The following is a 25,487-nucleotide window of genomic DNA, read 5'->3' as shown; positions in this document are numbered from 1 at the left end:
TCAACACAGTAAGTATCTTCAGCAGGGGTGTTACAATGCTCTGCATTCTCTGCTATAACTCAACTTCATCTTTAAATACTGCTAACCAGATAGAGGTTAGGTGTTAATTAAAGGATGGTCAAGAGCTAGATGGGAGCTGAGCTACTGCTGATAATTCTCCTCTTGTTGTGGATAATTCTCCTTCAAAAAGGTTCCCTCCATTGATAACTATCATAAAAGAAAAAAAAAGATAAATTAGACTTTCTCAAAGGCTCTGCTAGTATTAAAATGTGTTGGTAGAGTTCAATTTTGGAATAGTTCAGTTCAGTTCAGTCACTCATTCATGTCTGACTCTTCACGACCCCATGGACTGCAGTGTGTCAGGATTCCCTGTCCATCACCAAATTCTGGAGTTTACTCAAACTCAGGTCCATTGAGTCAGTGATGCCATCCAATCATCTCAACCTTTGTCGTCCCGTTCTCCTCCCACCTTCAATACTTTGCACCACAGCTGACTGATAGGGATCTTTTCTAACAGTCAGTTTTCATCAGTCTGGCCCAAGATTGGAAGTGTCAGTCTCACCAGTTTCAAACCTTCCAATGAATCATTAAGAATGTTTCTTTATGATTACTGTGTTGTGATCCTACTTTGCAGTCCAAGGAACTCTCAACCCGTCTTCTCCAACCCGACAGTTCAAGACATCCATTTTTTACTGCTCAATTTGCAGATGTTTTAATTAGTCCAATATATCCTAACAACTACTGGAAAACCTGATTATTTTTCTTCATTGAAATCTCTGTCGACAAGTATATGTTTTCATATTTTGAATGAATCTGCATTATAGCTTGTTTATACCAGGTTTTTGTCAAAGGTACAAAGCGTATTTAACTTCATGGAGTACGCAGTCACTATCTGGCATGATTTTTAAAGCCCACAAAATGCAAGTCGTCACTGGTTTCCACAGCACTCTTTAACTCACAATTCCTTGACATTTGCTTTTAAATGATGGACTGGTTCCAACGTCTTTAGTTATCATGAATTTGATTTGTTAATCAACTTTTCTCCTGGTGTTCTTTCACTTTCATCATGACTCTTTAGATCCTTTTTATGTCTTCTCTTCACTGCCATAAGTTGGTGGTTGTCACTGCAAGGATCTTGAGGTTATTATTTAATTTCTCTGGCAATCTTAATTCACAGCAATGGATTTGAACAGCCTGCGTATTTTGCCATGAATATAATACTACTTAGGATATTAATTTAAATTTAAAGCAACTAGTGGACATTTGTATTTTTCTGTTGGAACCAGCACGTGTTGTTTTGTCTTCTTCTCATCATTAACTTTTCTCTCATACACATTTCTACATGAGGAGATAATGGGGTCTGGCTTATTCATATCATCTATTCAGCATACTCCTTTTGCCAAGTTCAGTTAGTGCCACTAAACACTAGACCAAGGATCTTTTTGATATCAGTAAGTAAAGTAGATGTTTTCCTGAGAACTATGTTAGGCTTGTATAGGAGAATCCATTAGGATAATGGAATTTTGATCTACGAGATGTTCCTCAAAGCAATTTTCAAAATCCAGCTTAACATCTGGAAGTTCACAGGTTCATGACTGATTGAACCTGGATTGGAATAATTTAGGAAGCATCATTACAACAAAACTAGGATGGAATAGTGAAACTATGTTAGTTTAAAAATGCTTGAAATTGCCTTTCATTTGGAATGAGCAGTGGAAACTGAGGCCTTTTCCTCCATCCCAAGGGGCCAATGATAGTTTTCCCACCCATCCACAAGTATGCTCCCGGCCTCACATAATGATGTGCCCAGAGCCAAACAAGAACTGAATTCAATGCCTATCACTTCTTTAAAAGATTGAAATAGCCGACGACTGGAATTCCATTCTCACTGAGTTTTAGTTTGTTATGCTACTAAGCGCCCACGTTGACTTCATCAATTACAGATGATGTAACTTGTATCTAGGTAAGTGATAACCATTGTAGAAAACTAAGGCACCTGAAGGTCTTTTTTTGTTATAGGTTGTTGGCTGATGTAATTTTCCACTCAATTCTTTATAAATAATCTTATTCTGTTGGAACCATCCCTTTCTTTTTTTCTGTCCTCTTCTGTATGAAATATCACTTTAAATAATCAGGCAACTGATCTAAGAAAATGAGATCCCTTAGTTCTTTCCATTTCCTATTGTTCTCTCTACTAGTTTCCTTAGCATTCATACACTGAGTACCTTTCATCAACTATATAAAAACCGATGCAATGTATTTTGTTTTGAGATTTCTTTCAGTTGGGTTATATTTTCTTTTGTTCCTTTGCTTTATCTTGTTTTTTTTGTAGGTTTTGTAAGGACTACTCAGACAATACATTTTTCTTATTCATCTCTCCACTTCTTTGTTTTTTGGTGCATGTCTTGATCCCTTGTTCTACCTAATATACATGTCTTGAACCTCCATCCATCAGTTCATACAGGCCAATCTGTCTTACAAACTGTCCTTTCTGTTTCGGTTCATTCCACTTTAAATTCATATATGATTTGTTTAGGTATACCTAATTGGTCTTATGGTATTCACCTGAGTGGCTTCAGTTTAAGTCTAATTTAGAACGATAAGTGATTCATGATACTGTAATATTCAGTATAATTACACATTCCTTATATCACTAGAGGCCCATGTTACTCTCTAATATGTTGGTTAAAATTGTTTTAATGAAAAGTTTTAATGGTTATGAGGAGGATAGCTCCCACAACAGAAGACACACACCTGCATTGGAACAATGTGTGGACCATGCCTCCAGAAAACATACAAAAGATTAAGAACTTACAGTAGACTTGAATAGTTTTATATAGTACCTTTCAGATATATATGATACAATTCTACTTAGAAGTTTGTAATTTACTCATTGTCCCTTTTTGAATACAGGATTCAATCTTTTATCTCCTAAGTTTCTAAATCTTGTTTACTGATATTGTAGAATATTGAATAGTCTACCGACAACACTTTAAAATTTACTATTTCTTCTAAATTTTAAAAAGAGTTCAATGAATTCAAATATTTGGTCCACTGCTCAGAGTACAAATTGAGAGTACTATAGTACATAGGAAGAATTAAGAAAAAAATGCTATATTTAACAATTGCAGTGGCATAGAATGTAAAGGTGTCCAAGAATAATTCCAAGGGAAGAAGGATGTAATTTAGACAAATATAGCAAGAGTCTCATGGATTTTTTCTATAGCATTTGAAAGGTAGTATGGGAACAGGCAGTGATAGCATCACATTAATTGAAAGATGGAAAATGTCTCAGAGGAGAATACTGCAATGCGAGATTGGATCAATTTGGCGAAAGATTCTGGAAGGAAAGGTCACTCCATGTATTCAGCTTGGGCTGACTGTATAGTCCATGGTTCAGGTTGTCACAAATGAGAAATTCACATGACACACGATTAAGGATGCTTTGTTACTTCCAACAGTGCCTCATCAATAACAGCTTTTGTACCTCTGAGGCACTATATGAGCACTGTGTAACAAGAAATCTAGCTGTCTTGCAGGGGAATATTTCAGTTACACAAAACCATGCAAACAAAATGGTGTAGTGCAATGCAGAGGAATTCAATGAAGAAAAATAATAAGGCTTCCAGATTAAAGATCAAAAAGACTCTTAAGAAAAGGATTTTATGCAAATTCAGAGCAATATAAAGAACATGGCCAAAGTCTTTGACTGCGGGACACACCAAATCTGAAGAGTGAATGTGTCATGGTTCAGAGGCAGATTACAGCAGAAACTGGCAGAAGTTAGGAAGCACAGACGACTTGTAGTAAGTCAGAAACATTCTTCTAGACCTGATTCATTGAAGCAGAGTTGTTTTAGAAACACAAGGTGCAGTCCCCACGGGTTGACCTTCATCAATCTTAAAGGAGAAACAGACTGATGTAAACATTGTATTGCTTAGGAAGTGATTAACCAGGAAGAAAACAAAATAAAAGACACCTGAGAGTCTTTCTTCTTGTGCCTCTAGGATTGTTGGCTGTCCACTGATAATTATTTCCCACTTCAAAATAGATGTCATTTATAAATGAATATTACTTTGGAACCATGCAGGGTTTCTTTTAAATAAATACTGGTCTCTCTGCCTGCAGAACTCAACTTTAAAATAATTCAGGCAACTGATCAAGAAGAATTGAGATGGGCCTGTAGGACTAATTCTTTCATTTCACTGAGTCATAAGTTCCTCAAAACTAAACAGAGGGAGCAAGTTGGTCCATCTTTCAGAGAGAAAAAGGAGCATGCTTCATTAGCAAATCAGTACTTTCAGACAAAATCAAACTGAAAATATAAAATAAAGCCAAAGATGCAAGAAATGTATTTTGTTTTTTAGATTTTTTTTTGATGTGGGTTACTTTTTTTTTTTGTAATCTTAGTTTATTTATATTTATTTTGTAGTGGTTTTTGTCATACATTGACATGAATCAGCCATGGATTTACATGTATTCCCCTTCCCAATCCCCCCTCCCACCTCCCTCTCCACCCGATTCCTCTGGGTCTTCCCAGTGCACCAGTGCACTTGTCTCATGCATCCAGCCTGAGCTGGTGATCTGTTTCACCCTAGATAATATACATGTTTTGATGCTGTTCTCTCAAAACATCCCACCCTCACCTTCCCCCACAGGGTCCAAAAGTCTGTTCTGTACATCTGTGTCTCTTTTTCTGTTTTGCATATAGGGTTATCATTACCAACTTTCTAAATTCCATATATATGTGTTAGTATACTGTATTGCTCTTTATCTTTCTGGCTTACTTCACTCTGTATAATGGGCTCCAGTTTCATCCATCTCATTAGAACTGATTCAGATGAATTCTTTTTAATAGCTGAGTAATATTCCATGGTGTATATGTACCACAGCTTCCTTATCCATTCATCTGATGATAGGCATCTAGGTTACTTTTTAAAAAGTCTTTATTGACTTTGTTAAATATTGCTTCTTACAATTTGTTACAATTTGTTTTTTTGGTTATGAGGCATGTGGGATCTTAGCTCCCCAACCAGGAATTGAACCAGCACCCCCTGCATTGGAAGGCAAAGTCTTAACCACTGGACCTCCAGGGAAGTCCCAAGAGATGTATTTTAGAATGAAATTCTGTCCCACAGGGAACTGAACTGATGTAAATTTCATAATTATGCCTCACCTTTCAGATATAATATCTGATAACAAATTCTAGCATGTCATGCTGGTATTTAAATTTACTCTTTCTTTGTGAATACAGGATTAATCATTTTAATTTCAATGTGTTCATAAAATCTAAATGTTAACTATTTGTCACAGGCTCAATTATTTTCACCTTTGTCTTAATTGTATTCTTACCCTGACTTTTTAATCACTACTTTATGCATATTTATATTTTCATTTCTACTAACTTTTAAATAAGAGAAAAATGGCAATAAAAATTCAAATAATTTTGCAATACCACTGCTCAAGACAAATTGAGAGATACTATAGTACCTATAGGAAGAGATAGTAAGAAATAAATATTTGCTAGCTAATTACTAATCTCTAAGTTTGGCATAGAAGTCATATAAGGGTGTCAGTATATAATTCACAAAAACAACAGATGTATTTAAAGACAAATGTATTAAAGCCAAGAGTAACCTCATCTGTTTTCTGTACTTCAGTATCAGCATTTAGAGTTCTAGGACATTAATAGGTGATGGGGAGACAGGCCAGTGTACCTTCAGCAGGGATACACATAGGTGAGAAGAGGTGAAGATTGATTGGGTAACACTGGGGTGTGGGGGGCTTCCCTGATAGCTCAGTTGGTAAAGAATTCACCTGCAATGCAGGAGATCCTGGATCAATTCCTGGGTCGGGAAGATCCTCTGGAGAAGGGAAAGGCTACCCACTCCAGTATTCAGGCCTGGAGAATTCCATGGACTGTATAGTCCATGGGGTTGCAAAGAGTTGGACACAAATGAGTAACTTTCATACTCACTGAGCACCACCGGGGTACTTAAGGATGAACTTTGTCTCACTCTTCACAACAGCGCCCTCTTTCACTATACCTATATTTTTTTGACATCTACAGCGTGGCGGGCACTATACTTGGCAGCGACAAGGCTGAACAAGAACAAGCCAGTCTCTGCACTGGTGAAAGTTACATTTCAGTACAGAAAACAAGCAAACAAACAAAAACAATGACATGTTAGGATCAGCACCATGAATGATACAAATGAGTAGAAATAGAAAATAATAAGAGGAAACAACAACAGATAGAAAGATCAAGAAAGACTGCTTTAAGAAAGGATTTTATCGTTAATCAAAGGAATAGATAGAGCTGTCCAAGTAGGAAATAGAAAAAAAAAAAAAGAGTGGGACAGCAGAAAGAGTGGGGTAGCAGGTGCAAAGGCCCTGGGATAAGAAAGATCCTTACTACTGAGTTGGAGGCAAGAGGAGAAATAGAAAAATCATTAGGAGGTTATTGGTGGCAATCCAGCTGAGAGATGTTTCTCCTACATTAGGAGTATTAAAGATGAAAGGAAGTAGACAGTTTCAAGATGTATTTGGAGGTAGAGATATATTTTGTGTTAGTACTTGCCACATTTACTTATTAATATCCCCCACATAACAGATGATAAAATAGCCTCAAAGAATAGGAAATTAAACTCTTACAGAAACTTCAGGATGAAGTTATATACATCGCCTTCTCTAAAACCCTTTCCACTGCATCTCACTTTTCACTTTGATACTGCAGGGTCAATGGAGGTTTTATAGAGTCCTGAAAGTAGAAAACTTTGCCAGTCAAATGATTTTGAATTAGACTATGCTTTGATAATCTGGACAGTTTATAGATTTCCAGTTCACAAATCCATAACTTCATTTCATCTGAAAGGGGCATTAAATTCCACCTGTACAAAATATTAAAATACCCATATTTCTTCCAGATCTGTAGCAATTCTGAACCATATACTGTTCTTACCATAAGTCTAAATTGGGTAATTTGAGTGATCAACCTGTTTTTTTTTCAACTTTGCTAAAAATACACGTCTCAGCCTGTATTTAAAATGACTGGTTGCTGATATTGCCCGCCTCACCAAGTCAATACATTGATAAGGCTTGAAACAAGTAGGCTTGGGTTCAAAATCCAAACTCGAAAGGACCTTGCTCTTAATAAACTCAGTACTGCAGTTTTTTTTTTCTCCCCCATTTTTATTCTATATTTATGGTGGAGATTTTGCTCACCAGTACTTTCATCTCTTTTTTTTTGGTATGTGATAGGCTTGCATTTCTTCACCCTGTTGGGTTGACTTGGCATACTCCTTGCTCTGGAAGTACTTAGGAGCCACTGTCCAATCCTCCCCTCCCCCACTACAGGGTCTGGTGATGTTTGAGGCCTTTGTTAGCCCAGGTGTCTGAGCAGGAGGACCTGCAGCCAACTCTCCCCACCTGACCCTCAGCAGACATGTGGTATGAGGGTGAAAGAACTTGACTGTTTTAAGACACTAAGATTTAGAGGTTTATTTGTTGCTGCTGTTACACAACCTCATCTCCTTGACCTAAGTTCCTTCATGTTCTTGACGTGAAAGAAAATACAAATTTCCAAATCAGAGAAGCATGACGGATGGTAGAGTTGGCAGAAAATGAGAAGGTTTGGGTTGAAATGGACCTGGTTTTAATCCAGTCTCTGTACTTTACTCACTCTCTGAGCCTTCTTTTACTCAGTTGTTAAAGAGGGGTAATAGCATAGTTGTTATATGACAATTTAACATGTCGAGTACCTATAAGGATGCCAAACCATAGAGGATATTCAATATAAATAGCTATTTTTGTGAGGGGTAGGGCTTCCCTAGTGGCTCAGATGGTAAAGAATCCACCTGCAACGTGGGAGACCTGAGTTCAATCCCTAGGTTGGGAAGATCTCCTGGAGGAAGGCATGGCAACTCACTCCAGTATTCCTGCCTGGAGAATCCCCATGGACAGAAGAGCCTGGTGGGCTATAGTCCATGGGGTTGGACATGACTGAATGACTAAGCACAGCATAATGGTAAATTGACTAACAGTCAAAAAGGAAATATCCATGTAGGTAGGACTGAACCTGAAGAGGATGCAAAAATGAGGAGGGGGGGGATTGTCATCTATCCCTTCACTTCCCCTTTCTTCTCCCCTATGCAAACTTCTTCCTAGTCATGAGTACGTGCTTCCCTCTTCTCTGTGTAACTTAATGCTTTCTTTGCCTTCTTCCAACCCCTCTGCTACAAACTGCTCCCAGAAAAGTCTGTATCACTCATTAAACCATGCATTAAAATAGCTGCATTTTAATAGGAAATAACTTGAGTTAATGGACCAAAGCTCTAACATGGTATTCAGCTCATGGCACTCAGGTGAAGGGAAGCGGGATATCTTTCACCCAAACCCAGGATGCCAAAGAGGATTCCTCAGGCTTGTTAGTTCCACTAAGCTAGGTAAGTCTCCTGTGTAGTCTTTAAAGAAGAATTTGATAAGGCTTCCATTTAGGAGACTGTCCAGAATCTGCTGGGAAATTGTCATGATAGTTTGGCAGAATCTCCCACGGGCTCAGAAGTAGGGACTGGCATTACTAGTGCTGTGTGTTTGTGTGTCTGCATGACTTGAAAATGTACAATGCCTTTCTGTGTTATCTCCACGTTAAGCCTCAGTGCAATCCTGCAAAAAGGCATTAAGATTGTCATGGTAGATTATAGAACTAAAGCATAAAGCTTTAAATCATTTACCAAATTCACATAGATGGGAAGCAGAAGAATATATACCCAAAACCATTAGCTCTGATTTCAAATGTGATACACTTTCTCCTTTTCACGATCAGTTTTTTTTCCTGCCTGGAAGGAGCAAATTTGGTAATATTTATTGACTTTAATAGCACGGCATCATGAAATGCAGGTACTTCCCCCAAGTCATATAATTGGGAATGTGAAATTATGCTTTCTACATTTATAAAATAACTGAAAAACAGAAAGAAGACACATTAGGGTTAAAAAAACTATAAATATGCTCTTGAAAATAAAATTAAGGTGATGTATCCTGTATGGCCATGTATTCTGGCTAAGAATAATACTCATGGCTTCAGAGAAATCCATTTTTTCCAATGTGAATGAAAAGAGGGGGAAATGAAGAAGGATGTTAAATTTTTCAGTCCCATCATTTCTTTAAGAAACTATAATTATTTCCTCGTGACTAATATAATTTATAATCTATCTCTTCTCAATTTTAAACACTGGAAACATCTTGTAAGATACAATGAAAACATAGGATTTGTAGCCAGATAAATCTGGATTTCAACACTGGTTTGATCATCTGAAGTTATAGATGTTGGGAAAGTAAGGTAATTAAGTCATAATGTAGAGATGGGCCTAAAATGGAAGTTTTTCATTTTTAAAATGGAAGTTTGCATTAACAATCTCATAGGATATTAGTATTATATGATATAGTGAATAGAAAGCTTTTATATACTTGTAAGTTTTAGAAAATGTTACTTTTGTTTTCCCTTTGTATCATAAAGATTCACATTATTCTCTGATTCCTATTCCCAAGAAACATAGTCAAGATTTTATTAACTTAAGAAATATTGGATGGAAGGAAGGGAGGGAGGGAAATAGGGAGGTAGCGAGAAAGGGAGGAAGGAGAGAAGGGAGGGAGCAAGGGAAGGAATGAAAGAAAAATCCCTAATAAGAAAAACAATTCAAAAATTATGTGGATATACTTTTTTTTCTCTTAATGATTTGCTACTGTTCTATCAGCAGAGATTGGAAGGCCCTAGAATTATTCTGTCCTTCACCTCTTTCCCCAGTAGAGACATAAGTGTTGTAAAACCTCTTAATAACACTTTTGATAATATCACTAGAAATTGGTCATTTGTTCCCAAAAAAGAAACTCCTGCTTGAAAGACTTTTGCCCTGTTTGATTTTGTCATTTATTCTTGGGTGAAACTGTTACAGAAATTCATTTCAGGACCACTAATCTCATCACTACACCAAATTTTACATTTATCTTTTAGACAACTGACCAGACATCTAATGCAAGGCTATGAAACAGAGCAATTTTCCAGTACCCAGTCTATGACTGGTCTTAGCTGAATTTTTGCTATTATGCCACTTCAGGTAGTTATTGTCACCTTCACCTACCAGGAGAACCTCTACAGCTTTGGGTAATTATCCTGATCATAAAGAAGGCTTACTTGCTCATACAGTTTCAGAGTGTGAAATGTGAAATTGTTAAGTACACAATGAGTGTTGTCAAATGAATCCTATCATGCAGTCCCTCTGTTTCCAACAATCATTAGTATATAGACAGATACCCTGAGGAATTATGAGCATTTATAATTAGGTTTCACTGAGGAACCATTTCAAGAAACTGATTTGTTCAGCTCTGTACCAGATTAGTAATAGCCGGGTGTTGGCAAAATCTCCCACTGTGACTATGAAAACATAGCAAGAAGTGTTGATACAAAACGAACCCTAGAAATATGCTTGAAGTTTCATTATTTTTCCAAAAACAATTGCATCACTTCCCAGAAACATAAGTACATGTCTTTTCAACCATTGTTTTTCTTTTTTTTAAACTATTTGGGGGTGTACATGAATACAATGATGAAATGAAAAAGTGCTGCCAGTGGAGTTTTACTGGCACAACCTTTAAGTCAATCTAACCCATTAGATTAACACTGAACAATGTTCTATGTGACCATGAATAGCTTTCAGAGGTGTCCAGAGCACCCACATGACGTGGTGTCAACAATTGACACTCAACCCAGAATGAGACTTCAATGAGCAGATAAAGCAGAGATACAACTGCTTGTCATGTTCTTTTGAAGGTTTGTGTATAGGCATGAAATCATAAATAAAAATCCCCAAATAAGCAACCTGATTCAAGAAGGCAATCACTGGACATACCATTATCTTCTGGATTCATACCTGTTTGAATGCTCACTTGTTCAAATGACTTTGTAAATCCTTAATTATTCTCTTTTCAATGAGTAACATCTGGTCTCCCTTCAGACTTCAACATCTTGATGAGTATATTGCTCTGATTTGGAAATTACCAGAGTAAAAATGTGACTATTCAAGCAGTGAAATCAATCTGAACTGGTAACATAAGTGCAAGAATTCTTACAACTTCCCACTCTTCCCAGAATAAATAGAGCAATTTGATTTTAATTTGATCATTTAAAACCTGGTACAAACACAAAATCTTTCCCACCACAGGGTTTATGACCTTTTTACTGTTTATTTATGGGAAAAACTTCCAGATATTTCAGTATCAGAAATATGATCACTTTTGAATTGTCTTTCCTAATTGGAGTCAGGGCTGGCATGTGTCATTGAGATATTTATTCCATTCCTAAACCCATTAAATTCCCAAAGCAATATCATTTAGGTCTTGTGATCTTGGAGTTTAGATACAACTTCCTCCCTATATCAACCAACCATTCCATTATGGTTGAACTGTTCCTCTTGCCCCAGTTAAATTCATATGGTGAAGTCCTAATCCCTAGTGCTTCACAATGTGACCTTATTTGAAAATAAGGTCATTTTCAGATGCCATTAGTTAAGATGAGGTCTTGCTGGAATATAATGGGCTGCAACAGTTAGAACTGGACATGGAACAACAGACAGGTTCCAAATAGGAAAAAGAGTATGTCAAGGCTGTATATTGTCACCCTGCTTATTTAACTTATATGCAGAGTACATCATGAGAAACGCTGGGCTGGAGGAAGCACAAGCTGGAATCAAGATTGCCAGGAGAAATATCAATAACCTCAGATATGCAGATGACACCACACTTAAGGCAGAAAGTGAAGAAGAATTCAAGAGCCTCTTGATGAAAGTGAAAGAGGAGAGTGAAAAGGTTGGCTTAAAGCTCAACATGCAGAAAACTAAGATCATGGCATGCAGTCCCATCACTTCATGGCAAGTAGATGGGGAAACAGTGGAAACACTGAAAGACTATTTTTTTGAATTCCAAAATCACTGCAGATTGTGATTGCAGCCATGAAATTAAAAGATGCTTGCTCCTTCAAAGGAAAGTTATGACCAACCTAGTTAGCATATTAAGAAGAAGAGACATTACTTTGTCAACAAAGGTCTGTCTAGTCAAGGCTATGGTTTTTCCAGTGGTCATGTATGGCTGTGAGAGTTGGACTATAAAGAATGCTGAGAGCTGAAGAATTGATGCTTTTGAACTGTGGTGTTGGAGAAGACTCTTGAGAATCCCTTGGACTGCAAGGAGATCCAACCATTCCATCCTAAAGGAGATCAGTCCTGGGTGTTCATTGGAAGGACTGACGCTGAAGCTGAAACTCCAATACTTTGGCCACCTGATGCGAAGAGCTGACTCATTTGAAAAGGCCCTGATACTGGCAAAGATTGAGGGCAGGAGGAGAAGGGGATGACAGAGGATGAGATGGTTGGATGGCATCACTGACTCAATGGACATGAGTTTGGGTGGACTCTGGAAGTTGGTGATAGACAGGGAGGCCTGGCATGCTGCGGTTCATGGGATCGCAAAGAGTCAGACACGACTGAGTGACTGAAATGAACTGAACTGAACTAATCCAGTAGGACTCATATTCTTATTTTTAAAAACAGAAAAATTTAGACATGAGACATACACACAAGGAGAACGTTATGTGGGGTGAAGTGTCTGTAAGTCAAATGATGTCAAAATTGCCAGCAAACCACCAGAAATCAGGAGAGTATCATGGATCAGAATCTCCCTCACCATCCATGGGGGAAACCAAGCCTTCCACCTCCTTGATGTTGGGCTTCCATCCTCCAAAACCATGAGAGAAATTCTGATGTTTAAGCTGCTCAGTCTGTGGTACTTTGGTATGGCAGTCCTAGCAAACTAATACAACTTCTTCACTGTTGTGGTAGGAAATAGTCTCCTTGGTGATTCTCTTTTTATCTCTGTTCCTATATATTAAATGAGAATATTTGCAAATTAACAGTGTTCCTAGTTAGCCTTCAAAATGATGTTTGTTTTTTTAAAGACAATATCTTTCCGCATTGCCTTGGCCTTCCAAAAGGTGAAAAAAGATGAGACTTAGAAGAGAGAATAAGACAGTTTGTTATCTGATTATACCTTTCTTTAAAAAAAAAAAATCATAGCAACTGGCTGGGTACATACTAACACTGAAAAACATTTTGATAAAAGTGTGAGCCTCAGTCATACATAATTAGAGCCAAATGGGCAGTCAGCCAATGTTTTTAAGGGGAAAGTTAAGCAACAGAAGGATTTCACATAGTAAAATAAATAATGAAGTATATTTTGATCAGGAAAGAGAGAAGGGCATGACCCTGATCAATTGGGAAACCAAAAAAGAATCCACAAAATCAAACTGCTCTTTAGAAAATATGAAAGGAGTGATGTCAAGGGAAAGGCAGCAATCAGCACCAGGACTGAAGTCGTGACTTACCTAGTCATAGGAGTATCTGGGTTCGATGAGTTTCCTAAACTACATACACTCCATACTTCCAGCTCTCTGGGCCTCATTTGATATACAGAGTTCTCAAACTTTAGGGTGCATGAGAATCACCCAGAAGGCTTCTAGAACACAGATTACTGGGCTCCAGGCTTGACGTTTCTGATTCAGAGCCAGATGGGGCCATATAATTTGCATTTCTAATAAATTCCCTAATAATGCTAATGTATTGGTCTGGGGATAAACTTTGAGAAACACTAGACTTCATCAATGTTGTCACATCTGCCTGATGAGAAGAATCACCTAGAAGAAGTTTATTTTAAAACTACAAAATCCTAGGTCTCATACCAGAATTTCAGACTCAACCTCCAGGGAAGGGACTGATGTTTTTATTTTAATAAAATAAACTTTGAGTGGTTAGTATGACTGGGTAAGTTTGAGAAACACTGTGCCAAATCTCCTTGAATTCCTTTCTAGGGTCTGTCATTTTCCCACATGGTACCAATGGGTAGGTTTTGAAATATGGCAGTAGTTGCAAGATAAATTAAGAGTAGCACAATCACGGGGTTCTGTAATCCTAATCTACTAGACCTGTGGGCCAACCACAGAACTGCACTCCTCTTAATGAGCAGATGCCCTGTGAGACAATCTTTATTAACACCAGTCACACTCTGATAGCTGATGTGGAGGGTGACTAATGGGCCTAAGACCAGAATCAGGACAGAGGCTACTGGGGTAATTCAGATGGGAAATGATGGAGGCATAGATTTAAAACATGGTACTGATGATGAAAAGACAGAATTGAGAAATACTGGTAGAATTAACAGAACATGAAAGAAGGTTAGCTATATAAAAAAGAAGGTTAATTCAATCTTTTTTTCCCATTTTTTTCAGCCTTATTAAATATATATTACCACATTTTCCCCACTCTCTCTTAATCTTCTTAGTTTTACACTTACTTAGTTTTGCTTAAACATCTATTTCTATTCTTTACCAGCAGAAGCAGTAGCCTCTCTCACCACCACCACCACAATCAGATTTATGGAGGACATATTACTAAAGCATACTTTGCCTAGTCTTGTAACAAATTTACATCCTTTTGTTTTAATCCTGTGTTTCTATTGGTAGTCTCCTTTTGGTTTAACTCTGTATTTTAAAGGGCACTGTGGCTTTTTAGTGTGGAATCTCTTCTGCCCTTCCTATGCCATAGTATTTTAGTGCTTATTACTTAAGTTCTCAAGTTTTCTATGTATAAATGCATTTCAATTATAAGTTAACTAAACTGATAAAAACCATAATCAGCAGCCACTAACTTTCTTTCAGAAATCAACTAAAGATGGTTATTCATTTACTACAGCTCTGGTATGCTTATTTCAAAAAAGAGAACACTATACTTTGCTCAAAAAAAATCATAAAATGAAAATTTCCCACTGCCCTCATATGTGAAAATTAGGTTCATCTTATTCCACAAGCTATATATCTTCAGCAGCACTTTCATTTAATTCTAAGTGTAGTAAAATTCAGCCCCTATACCAAGGTAAGAAATAACTTAGCTAACAAAAGACAGGTTAGTTTTATATGTAGATTTCTATTTAGCTCATTTTTTTTTTCTAACAGCAATTGCCCCGTTCTCTACAAATATTTGCAGTTGTTTTCTTCAAAAAGTCTAAAGAAGACTCTGCACTGCTCAGATTTAAAGACTGACCAAAAGAACACAACGTCAAAGAGGAAACGTAAATAAAGAATCAACTGTCAACTAAATGCCACCTTCCCCATACTAAGCACACCCAAGTGTCTCAGGCATTACTAATAGAGATTGCAGTCAGGCTACTTAGACTCTCCATCAGGTTTTTATTGAACAGTTTCTTTGTGTTCAGTACAATGCTGGGCTCTCTAGGTACAAGAGATATATAAAACAGAGGTCCTTCCCACAGGGGGTTTACAATATGGTTGAGAATTAAAAAAATAAAAGCTACAAAAACTCTTAAAAATGCATATTGTTCAAATTATTTTTACATAAACTACTTTATATAATGACAATAAAATGAAATCTTAGAACATGGCTAAAACAGAGAAACACTTTAACCTATGGGATAAGCCTAGACGTATTTTGAATTAAAATATTCAGTAAAAGCCTGGATTCATGAAAAACATAAGCACTAATATTTTTAAGACAAACATATAAGTATTCATAGTGATTAATTAAAAGCATATCAAGCTAAGCATCTTTTATTCAGATCCTTAAGTTGCCTGAATAATTACGATTATCGTAGCAATAGACTTTTAAAAGTGCTTCCAAGCACTGAAGAGACTGAAAACATTTTTGTTCTCTTAATTAGCTTATACAGTTTTCTTATAACCTGGTTTTCCTTATTTATTGAATTTTTGAAAGTCATTCTTGTAGACACTAAAAATGTAGATCAGCTCAACACTGTTTGAATTTTCATATATTTCGTGGACCATAGTCCACTTGTAAGATACATGTACAAATTTATAGGCTTTCCAGGTGGCGTTAGTGATAACACCCTGCCTGCCAATGCAGGAGACATTAAGTGACGTGGGCTTGATCCTTGGGTCGGGAAGATCCACAGTCAAGAACCAGATCTATACTGCCCACTTTTAAAGCATATTAATATCGCATACATTTTGTATATGTATTTCATTGAGCTTTACAATAGTTATTATAATTGTGATAAAATTGTAGATCAAGTGCTATTTTCTACATGTAACGTTCTTTTGGCAGAGTTCCAAAGAGATTTATTTTATTTTGAGGTTTAGTTCTGTCTTCAATTACATGATTATGAGAACTCTTGTTTATTGAGGATAATAAAGAAAAGGTAAATGAAGACACTTGTTAAAAATCAGCATGTGTTACTGAACCATGATCCAGAGTATCTGAGAACATATGTTACAGAGACTATTATCGCAGGTGAATTTAGCACGCAATGTATACATTTCTGTGGTTTAAAGATAGAAGTGTCAAGAGTACTTTATACTGATACATATTGTCTCTACATCAGATTTCAGACTAACTGGACAAAGATATTCTTAATTGTATGAGCAATATCTTTATCAAATAACCATTATTTTTCAAGTTTTTCCTATTACTTTAAACTTTAACATATAGAGTTTTAATAAACATTGTCATATTAAACTGCATGTGATTATTCTGCCTGGATATAGCATTTTTAAATCAGAAAGTTTAACATGAAATTTCCCAAGGCGAACAATAACATGGAAACAAAGGGCTTCCTATCACATTCATTTAAATTTACAACAGCTAGTATCACACATGAATGTTACCTTTGCTGAGAGTTTACCATATAAGCATTTTTTGTGGTGTCAAATACTGTACTAATAGTATGAGACCCATGAAGAAAATATAAGAAAAGTGTCCTGTTCACCATGAAATAGAATTTTGTTAAGGGAAAAAGACATGAATAATGAAAATCTTTAAGGAATGATATAGTAATTATCAAAATGAGCACTACATGTTCAGAGGTGGAGAGAGAGGTAAGAAAATAACAAGGACACAGTAGTCCTCCCTTATTCTTATAGAATATGGTCCAAGACCCTAGTGGATGCTTGAAACCACAGATAGTACTGAACCCCACACATACTTATGTATATGTACTATGCCTTTTACTTGTACATAATGTACCTATTTTAAAATTTTAATATACAAAGTAGGTACAGTAAGAGATTAATAATGATAACCAATAATAAATAAAACAATTATAACACTATGCTATAATAAAAGTTAGTGAATGTGGTCTCTCTTGCTCTGTCTAAATAACTCATTTACATGTGGCTCTAACTTTTGCAGTTAGAGGTGTGTCAGCAAAACTAGTACAAATTTCTTTTTCCTTCTTCACAATTTCGAAGATAGACTTTTTTTTACATAGATTTTTAGCAACTTCAGCATATGTTTTTTTTTTTTTCTTTTCTTATAAAACAGAGAACTTTCACTAAAAGGAAGTACTTTACAGCTTCTCTTCGGCATATCCGAATGACCAGCATCAGTACTCTTGGGCTTTGGAGCCTTTGTTAAGTGTGAAGCATATTAAATGCTTGAAGAACAAGCCCTGCAAAACCTCAGTGGTGGCTTGGATAACTAAGTAGGCTACCACATGTCTGATGAATAGGATATGCCGGACAAAGGGATGATTCATATACCAGGTGAAACAGAGCAGGACCCTAGGAGATTTTATCAGGCTACTCAGAATGACATGCAATTTTAACACTTATGAATTGTTTATTTCTGGAATCTTCCATTTAATATTTTCAGTCTGTGTTTGACCACTGGTAACTAAAATTGTGAGTAACGAGCAGCTTCTGTACTTAAATTGTCCAAAGGCTAAGGACAAGATGTGATTCAAACATGCGGGAGATGAGTAGGTTTTGTGTGGGCAAAAATAATAGCCATGAGGTATTAGCATAAAGAAGAATAACATCCAGGGATTTGAAGTTGGTTCTGTCCATGATATTTCAACCCACATGGTCAGGGAGCCAGTTTATAGTTGAAATTGAAGACTTGTATTATACAATTGGAGGTAAGTCTAGATAAAGAGTTGATCACAGTTAATACTTATTGAGTACCTATTGTGTTGCATTCATTTTATATACCTTATCACAATAACCTCACAGTAAGTATTATAGTCTTTAATTTACAGATTAATTCACTGAGACTCAATGAAATTAACTCTCTCAAGTTCATAGAGCTAATGAATGGCACAGCCAAATTTAAATCTAAATCTGATTCCAGAATCCATGATTTTATTACTAGATCACTCTGTCTTATAAATGAAATATCAGTACAACAATTCTCACATCCCACTGTACTGTAGGGAAAACAATAAACCTGGAATCAAAAAGCTTAAACTTGGATCTGAAATCTTATATTAGCTAAGTGACTTTGGTCAAGCCCTCTGTAAACCTTACCCTCTTTTGTAAAAATAAACTAGTAAATAGATGATAGACAGACATAGCTGGATGATGGACAGACAGAGGTAACAGGAGTATAAATAGCCCTATGATGGTCTGCAAATTCTACTTGCTCAGTAAAACATGTTGAATTTAAACCTGAATAAAGCGATATGTACAGCATATGCTAGTTACCCAAGGCCATTTCAATATAAGTTTGAGTGAAAATAATTATAGTTTATAGATAATTCACAACTGGTTCAACCATACCAAAGGGAAGATTTAACCATTTTGGTTTCATTTCACTGACAGAAATGACAGTTAGTCACAGTGTCGGATCCTATTGCTAAATTGCTGATACTATAGTATCATCTCTTTCCAAGATATCCTTGTAGGTGGGAGCATGGCCCTTGGCATAGCACACAACAATAAATAGGTGTTGAATGAGGTGAATTGGGAGAGGGAAAAGAAGGAGGAAGAAAGGGGACAGAAAGATAAGGGAAAGAAATGTTGGTTGAATTTGTGGGTAGAAAAAGGCAATTATAGGGCTTTCCTGGTAGCTCAGCTGGTAAAGAATCCGCCTGCAATGCAGAAGACCCTGGCTCAATTCCTGGGTTAGGAAGAGCCCCTGGAGAAGGGATAGGCTACCCACTCCAGTGTTTTTGGGCTTCCTGGTGGCTCAGTCAGTAAAGAATCTGCCCACAAAGCAGGAGACCTGGATTCGATCCCTGGGTTGGGAAGATCAATCCCTGGGTTGGAGGAGGGCATGGCAACTTATTCCAGTATTCTTGCCTGGAGAATCCCCAAGGACAGAGGAGCCTGGTGGGCTGCAGTCCATGGGGTTGCAACCAGTTGGACATGACTGAGTGACTATAAGCAGCACAAAGGCAATTACTGCTTGGGAAATCCTATGGATGGAGAAGCCTGGTAGGCTACAATCCATGGGGTCACAGAGTCAGACAAAATTTAGTAACTGAGCATGCACACACAAGCTCACATCAGGTAAGAAATAGTAGATGACTAAAAGTATTATTTTGAAGTCCACAGAATTTTTATTTCACACAAACCAGATCCTTTTATTCCATAAAAAAGTAACAAAATTGGTAGTTTATAACTATATCATTTTTTAATTTTGCCTTTTGTAAGCCACCAAGAAGAAATTGTAAGAAATACTGAATTGCTAGGAGTGAATCAGAAGCTCTACCTGGATTTTTTTTTTAATGCTCCAACTCAGTAGTTAATCACTTAGCTTCATTATTATTTTTTATGACATTTCAAGAGCACCTTTAGCTGTTTCACAGCTTTCACTCTTCAAAGACAGAAAAATGATAATTAAGCTGCTTACTGTGTAACTGAATGATACACAACCAGAATACAGATTTAGGACTTCTAGTTCCCAGCTTAGCACAGAAGAATACAAATCTCCAAAACATTAATTACACATTTTACGTAAATATATTTGGTCATGGTATCTTCCTGCTTTCATTTGGCATCCTTTTCTATCTTGTGGAGTTTATGTCTTGTTAACTGAATTCTCGCTCTCAATAAGTTGACTTTTCACTGACAAAAGCTTGTACCGATTTTTCAAATTCATTGTAAAATCAAAACTACCATAAAATGTAAAGATAGCCACATCAGTTGAGATTCACATAAAGATTTAAAGTTGGGGGAAACTCCGGGGAGATGGGGTTTTCTTTTTCTCATTTTTTCACAGTCACTATCTGTGCAATCTTGCCCCACTTCTTAAATGTAATACTTAATATCCAGTCCAAGAAGCTGACTGAATACTTAAAGACATAGATTACAGTAATAAACTTGGTCTCAGTGAATATTACTGACAAGAAAAAAACATTAAAAAAATTTTTTAAAGATGAAAAAGAAGAAATAATCCAAATCAAAACATAAAATTCTCCTTCTCAGGTGGGAAGAAACACACAAACTCAGGGACAGCAATTGCAATAAAAAGTCCAACTTCATTCTTTGATTATCTGTTAGAATAGAAAGAAAAAATATAATAAGCATGGATAGGGATATACTTTGTATGGTGTGAGGACTAAGGTGTAAGTAAGAAATATAATGTCTTAGACATCAAAACATTCTTGTTTGAAGTAGTTGCAACTGTGTTTTATAAATAAAAGCAATGTAAATAATTCTGGATTTTGGATCACCTAAAAGCCTCCACATTATCTAATTATACTAAATGAATGCCTTTATTCTGAGTAATTTTTCTGGTTTCCAAGATTGTAATCCAGAAGAATAATAAAATTGAAAAGCTATATCAATTGTACACAAATCAAATGGTCAAATAATCCTGCCTTAAAAACAAACCCTAATCAGTATATAACTATACCCTAAAAACATATAAGGAAGAGTACCAATTAAAAGAGCCATGAAATACAATTTTTTTCCTATCAAACCAATAAAATATTGTGTGTGTGTTTTAAGATGACATACAGCGTTAGTTAGAGTAAAGCAAAGTAAAAACTCACACATTGCTGATGAAATTTTCAATCACTAATAATTCTTTTGAAAGGCAGTCAGACTATAGGCATCTTTCAAGATTATTAAAAATTTAGATATTATTTATTCCTTAAAGTATACTTTTAGTAAAAACAATCACAAACATTAAAAAAGAAACTTCAGTCTTTGGGTAATGATGCAGTTCTGTTTATCATGGTGTCAGATCTGATCACAGATTATGATTAAATAAACTATGGTGTATCCTTTTAATAGACTATTATATAAATATTAAAATTACTTTAAAATAATTTGTAAATAATCTGTGGAATGCTTATTTTATGTTAAATGAATAAACAAGATGCAATAATGAGTATATATTATCATATGTATGTAAAAGAAAATTAAGGAAAATGCAAGGGGAAATAATGAGAAAGAAATCCATTAAAATGATGGTGGGCTTTTCTTGAGTAGTGAAAGTAAGTTTTAATAAACTGCCTTTCTTTTTAAATTTTCTCTATTTTCCAAAGTTTCTATAGACAACTTGGCTTATTTATATTAAGGAGGGTAAGTACAATAAGATTTACTTTAAAAAATTGAAAATGGGATTAGTATGAACCTACCAAATGGAAATTGGGTATCTTGATTCTTTTCCCTTTTTTCATTTTCCAAGGGATCTATCTGTGTTTATAATAAAACTGCCCAGAATATGTGTATTACATGTAGATATGTATCGCAAGGATGGAGGACCATAAAGCTGAGTCAAGTAAAAACTTTGCTGGCTCTGTGATTTTTTGAGGTGTGTTCCAGAAGCAGCCAGCTTTTTCTTATCCTTTGGGTATTGTTGCAAAGTATTTATTCAAAACACATTTAAATCTTGCCCTGAAGAACAGAAGTGATTATTTCTCAGTTACCTCAACCATGGGGGAACAAATATTTAAAGAAATTGAGCTGTTTGAATGTCCACATCTGTTATAACAACCTACACTGGAGTTATGGTACCTAGCTGTACCCAGGGAATGAAATAAGGTGAACACGCAGACTTTCCACTAAAAATGAAGAGTTCAATTTAACTTATTTGAATAGTCTTTGAAAATAAATTAAAACTTTTTAAGTTCTCTCATTAAAACAAAAATGATCACACAATGCGATAATACACAGAAGACCATTCAATTAACCCTATAGTCACTAGCAGGAATATTGAAAGGAAATGTTTGAGGGAGGAAACTAGTGCTTGAAATTTAATCCGACTAAATGTGCATCACATTTGGCATAATGTTCTGCTTTCTACAATGTTCATTCACTGAAATATATGTTTTATAAAAAGCAAATCTAATTAAAAGAGCAAGTAAGAGTGTGTTAATCATGGTGAACATACCAAGTTCTGGTGTCTAAATAAAACAAGGGTCACTTAGCTTTAAAATATTTCTGGAAGGATGGGATTAACATATACATACTACTATATACAAAAGAGATAACCTGACTCAGCGGGTAAAGAATCCATCTACAATGGCAGGAGACAGGAGATATGGGTTCGATTCCCTGGTCAGGAAGATTCCCTGGAGAAGGAAATGGGAACCCACTCCAGTATTTGTGCCTGAAAAATCCCATGGACAGAGGAACCTGGCAGGCTATGGTTCAATGGCCTCAAAGGGTTGGACACTACTGAGCAACTAATCACAAGGATCTACTGTATAGTACGAGGAACCATATTCAGTATTTTATAATAATCTATAGGGGAAAAGAATCTGAAAAAGAATAAATAAATAAATAAATAAATATATATATATACACACACACATGTATATATGTATAACTGAATCACTGCACTCTACTCCTGAAAATAATATGACAATGTAAATCAACTATACTTCAATTTTTTTCAAAATTTTTTCAAAATTTAAAAGTTCTCCTGGGAGACTGCTCTTACTATGAAAAGAGCAGACATGCAGACTCTTCCCTACGCAAGAGTTAGTCAGTTCCAAGAGCAGCCTGGAGCCAGTCTCAGAAAGTTCTCAGTTAGAGGAAATGTAAATGCAGTTGTAAAAACAACAACAGCTCCTCTGGGGAATGGAGTCCTCCTTCAGACGTGCGTGCTTAGTTTGCATTTTAACTCTTAGAGACTCTCTGCCTCGGTAACCTGAACTCTGGTCAGAGCAGCGCGATGGGGGAGAGCTAGTGCTCTCAGTTCAGACAGCTCTCCATCTCACCTTTGCAGGTGGCCAGTCCACGTCAAGGCTGAGGAGCACTGGTGGGGCAAAAAGAGGTGGAACTGGATGCAGAGTTGTTTGTGTGGTGCCTTATCTGTGAACAGACAGAGGGTTTCAGGGGACAGAATTATTGATTATGACTCCTTTCGTCAGATGACACTTCCCTGAACATTTTCAAAGGAGAGCAGAACCACAATCCATACATCAACTCACGTCAGCTCTGACTCCACAAATGACGTTTTAGATATGATCTCGCCGAGATTGTCTCACTGCTGCCTCCTGGGCTTTGACCCACCCTGTTTCTCCCCACACATACACATCAGACATTGCTTGAGATCAGAAACCAGGGCTACCATTACTTCAGGAGCCCTAGGGCAGTTATTAGAGCATTTGTTACATGCTGAATGAAAGGTCGTTGACTTCAAAGGATCTTTGCAGGTAAACCTAATTCTGCCCATCTCCAGCTTTCAGTGACTTCCTGTTGCTCTCAGGGTAAAGACCGAAGTTCTTAACCTTGTCTGTCTGATTTGGCCTCTAGTTGCAACTTTAGCTCTCTTTCGAAATTTTTTGCTGCTGTGTGCTCGGGTCACACTTGCTATCTACAAACACCACAAACGGGGTCATCCTCCTGCTCCCTCAGGGCCTTTGTGCTTGAAGCTTTCCCTATTTGGAGTGCTCTTTCAACCCTCATCACCTCGCTGACTACTTCTTGTGATTCAGGTCTCAACTCTGAAAACCACTTCCTCAGAGAACATACCCTGCTGACTAGCACTGGTTCCCCACTATGTGGTATCCACTATTTTCTTTTCAAGAATTCACTGTAGTTTATAATAAGTGTGTATGTAATATGTGTGATTGTAATATATGTGTGTAATATATTATTTATTTAATGTGTGTTGTTGTCTCTAGGTCACAAATTTTATGAAACCAGGAACCATGCCTGGTCTTGCATATCACTGTGTCTCCAGCAGCTACCACACTGCTTGTCACATAGGTGATGGTCAATAAATATATTTGGGGCCTGAAAGAACAATGCTGTATAATTTGCCTGCAGCCCACCCCTCCACAACATCTCCAAATAATAGCTTAAATTCATTTGATGCAATAAAATATTGAACTATACATATTTCAACCAAGTTGAAAAATATAAAAAATATACTTGAAAAGTATTTCCTTTTTATATATTTCTTAGCAATTCTCTTATAACAACTAGCAGAATGAAATGAAATTCTTACAAGAAATTGTTAAAGAAACTTAATTCAATGTATCCTTAGTCCTTTTTTATCAGATTCCTAGAGTCCTTTTTCTCTCAAAAGTATAGTTAAGATCATCTTAAATAGCATGCTCATCCCAAGTGGCGTGACATTACAAAGATGTCCAGACAGACATGTAATTCTCCAGTTCTTGATTGCGTTAGCAAACAGATAATTTCTGTTTTAGGAAGGCAGTGTTATTTGAAGGACAATAAAATGTCACGTCTTCCTTGCAACAGAAAATTATGTTGGGTTGGCCAATATCTATTTCAGTGCAAACAGGAAAAGTTTAGTTGGCACTTTTTATAGAAACATTGTGGTTCTGAAAGAGTGATTAGAGTTAAGGTCAGAGTAGAAAAGAAAAACAAAATAGGCTTTCCTATTCATTCTCTGAGGCTTTCAGAATCCCCTGTGAGCCCCTGTATGAGAAGACCCTTTTTATGGTAAAGAGCCATCTGGTTAGATGGGGTCCCTTCTCTAGAGGACAACTAGGTTTCTTTTCCTGTTGTCATGTTGCTTAGGTTCTCTTTTCAAGGCCTGTTTTAACTAAATAAATACACTTGGAGTTGCATTATTGGTTGGCTCCAAAATCACTGCAGACTGTGACTGAAGTAATGAAACTAAATGACAGTTGCTCCTTGGAAGAAAAGCTATGACCAACATAGACAGCTATTAAAAAGCAGAGACATTACTTTGCCAACAAAGGTCTGCCCAGTCAAAGCTATGTAGTAGTCATGTGTGGTTGTGAAGAGTTGAACCATAAAGAAGGCTGAGCATCTAAGAGTTGATGCTTCAAAACTGTGGTATTGGAGAAGACTCTTGAGAGTCCCTTGAACTGCAAGGAGATTGAACCAGTCAATCCTAAAGGAAATCAACCCTGAATATTCATTGGAAGGACTGATGCTAAAGCTGAAGCTCCAGTACTCTGGTCACTTGATATGAAGAACTGAATCATTAGAAAAGAAACTGATGCTGGGCAAGATTAAAGGCAGGAGGAGAAGGAGATCATGGAGGATGAGATGGTTGGATGGCATCACCAACTCAATGGACATGAATTTGAGCAAGCTCCAGGAGTTGGTGAAGGACAGGGAGGCCTGGCGTGCTGCAGTCCATGGGGTCGCAAAGAGTCAGATGTGACTGAGTGACTGAACAATAATAACAACTTTAGGAATTTGGGTACCACATGCCTGTCTAATGTCAAGTAGC

The 25,487-nt window shown here is 36.6% G+C and overlaps 1 protein-coding gene across 3 annotated transcripts in view; it reads right to left on the bottom strand.

The window, feature by feature from the left end:
* Window positions 1–25,487, bottom strand: part of PTGER3 (prostaglandin E receptor 3) — a 225,914-nt gene that overhangs the window by 110,177 nt on the left and 90,250 nt on the right. The window contains exons 3-4 of one of the 3 annotated variants that reach the window (XM_020891711.2): window positions 23,029–23,122; window positions 15,270–20,349 (exon numbers count right to left, since the gene is read on the bottom strand). The exons of 1 other annotated variant lie outside the window; for it this stretch is intronic. In XM_020891711.2, the coding sequence (XP_020747370.1) occupies window positions 23,051–23,122 (72 nt within the window). In that variant the 3' untranslated portion in view covers window positions 15,270–20,349; window positions 23,029–23,050. Of the gene's footprint in view, window positions 1–15,269; window positions 20,350–23,028; window positions 23,123–25,487 lie in introns of those variants that run through there. One more of the 3 variants, XM_020891712.2, reaches the window with a different exon arrangement.

Source organism: Odocoileus virginianus, chromosome 5 (assembly GCF_023699985.2).
Source record: "Odocoileus virginianus isolate 20LAN1187 ecotype Illinois chromosome 5, Ovbor_1.2, whole genome shotgun sequence".
NCBI lineage: Eukaryota > Metazoa > Chordata > Mammalia > Artiodactyla > Cervidae > Odocoileus > Odocoileus virginianus.
This window is presented reverse-complemented; position numbering and strand designations above follow the sequence as displayed.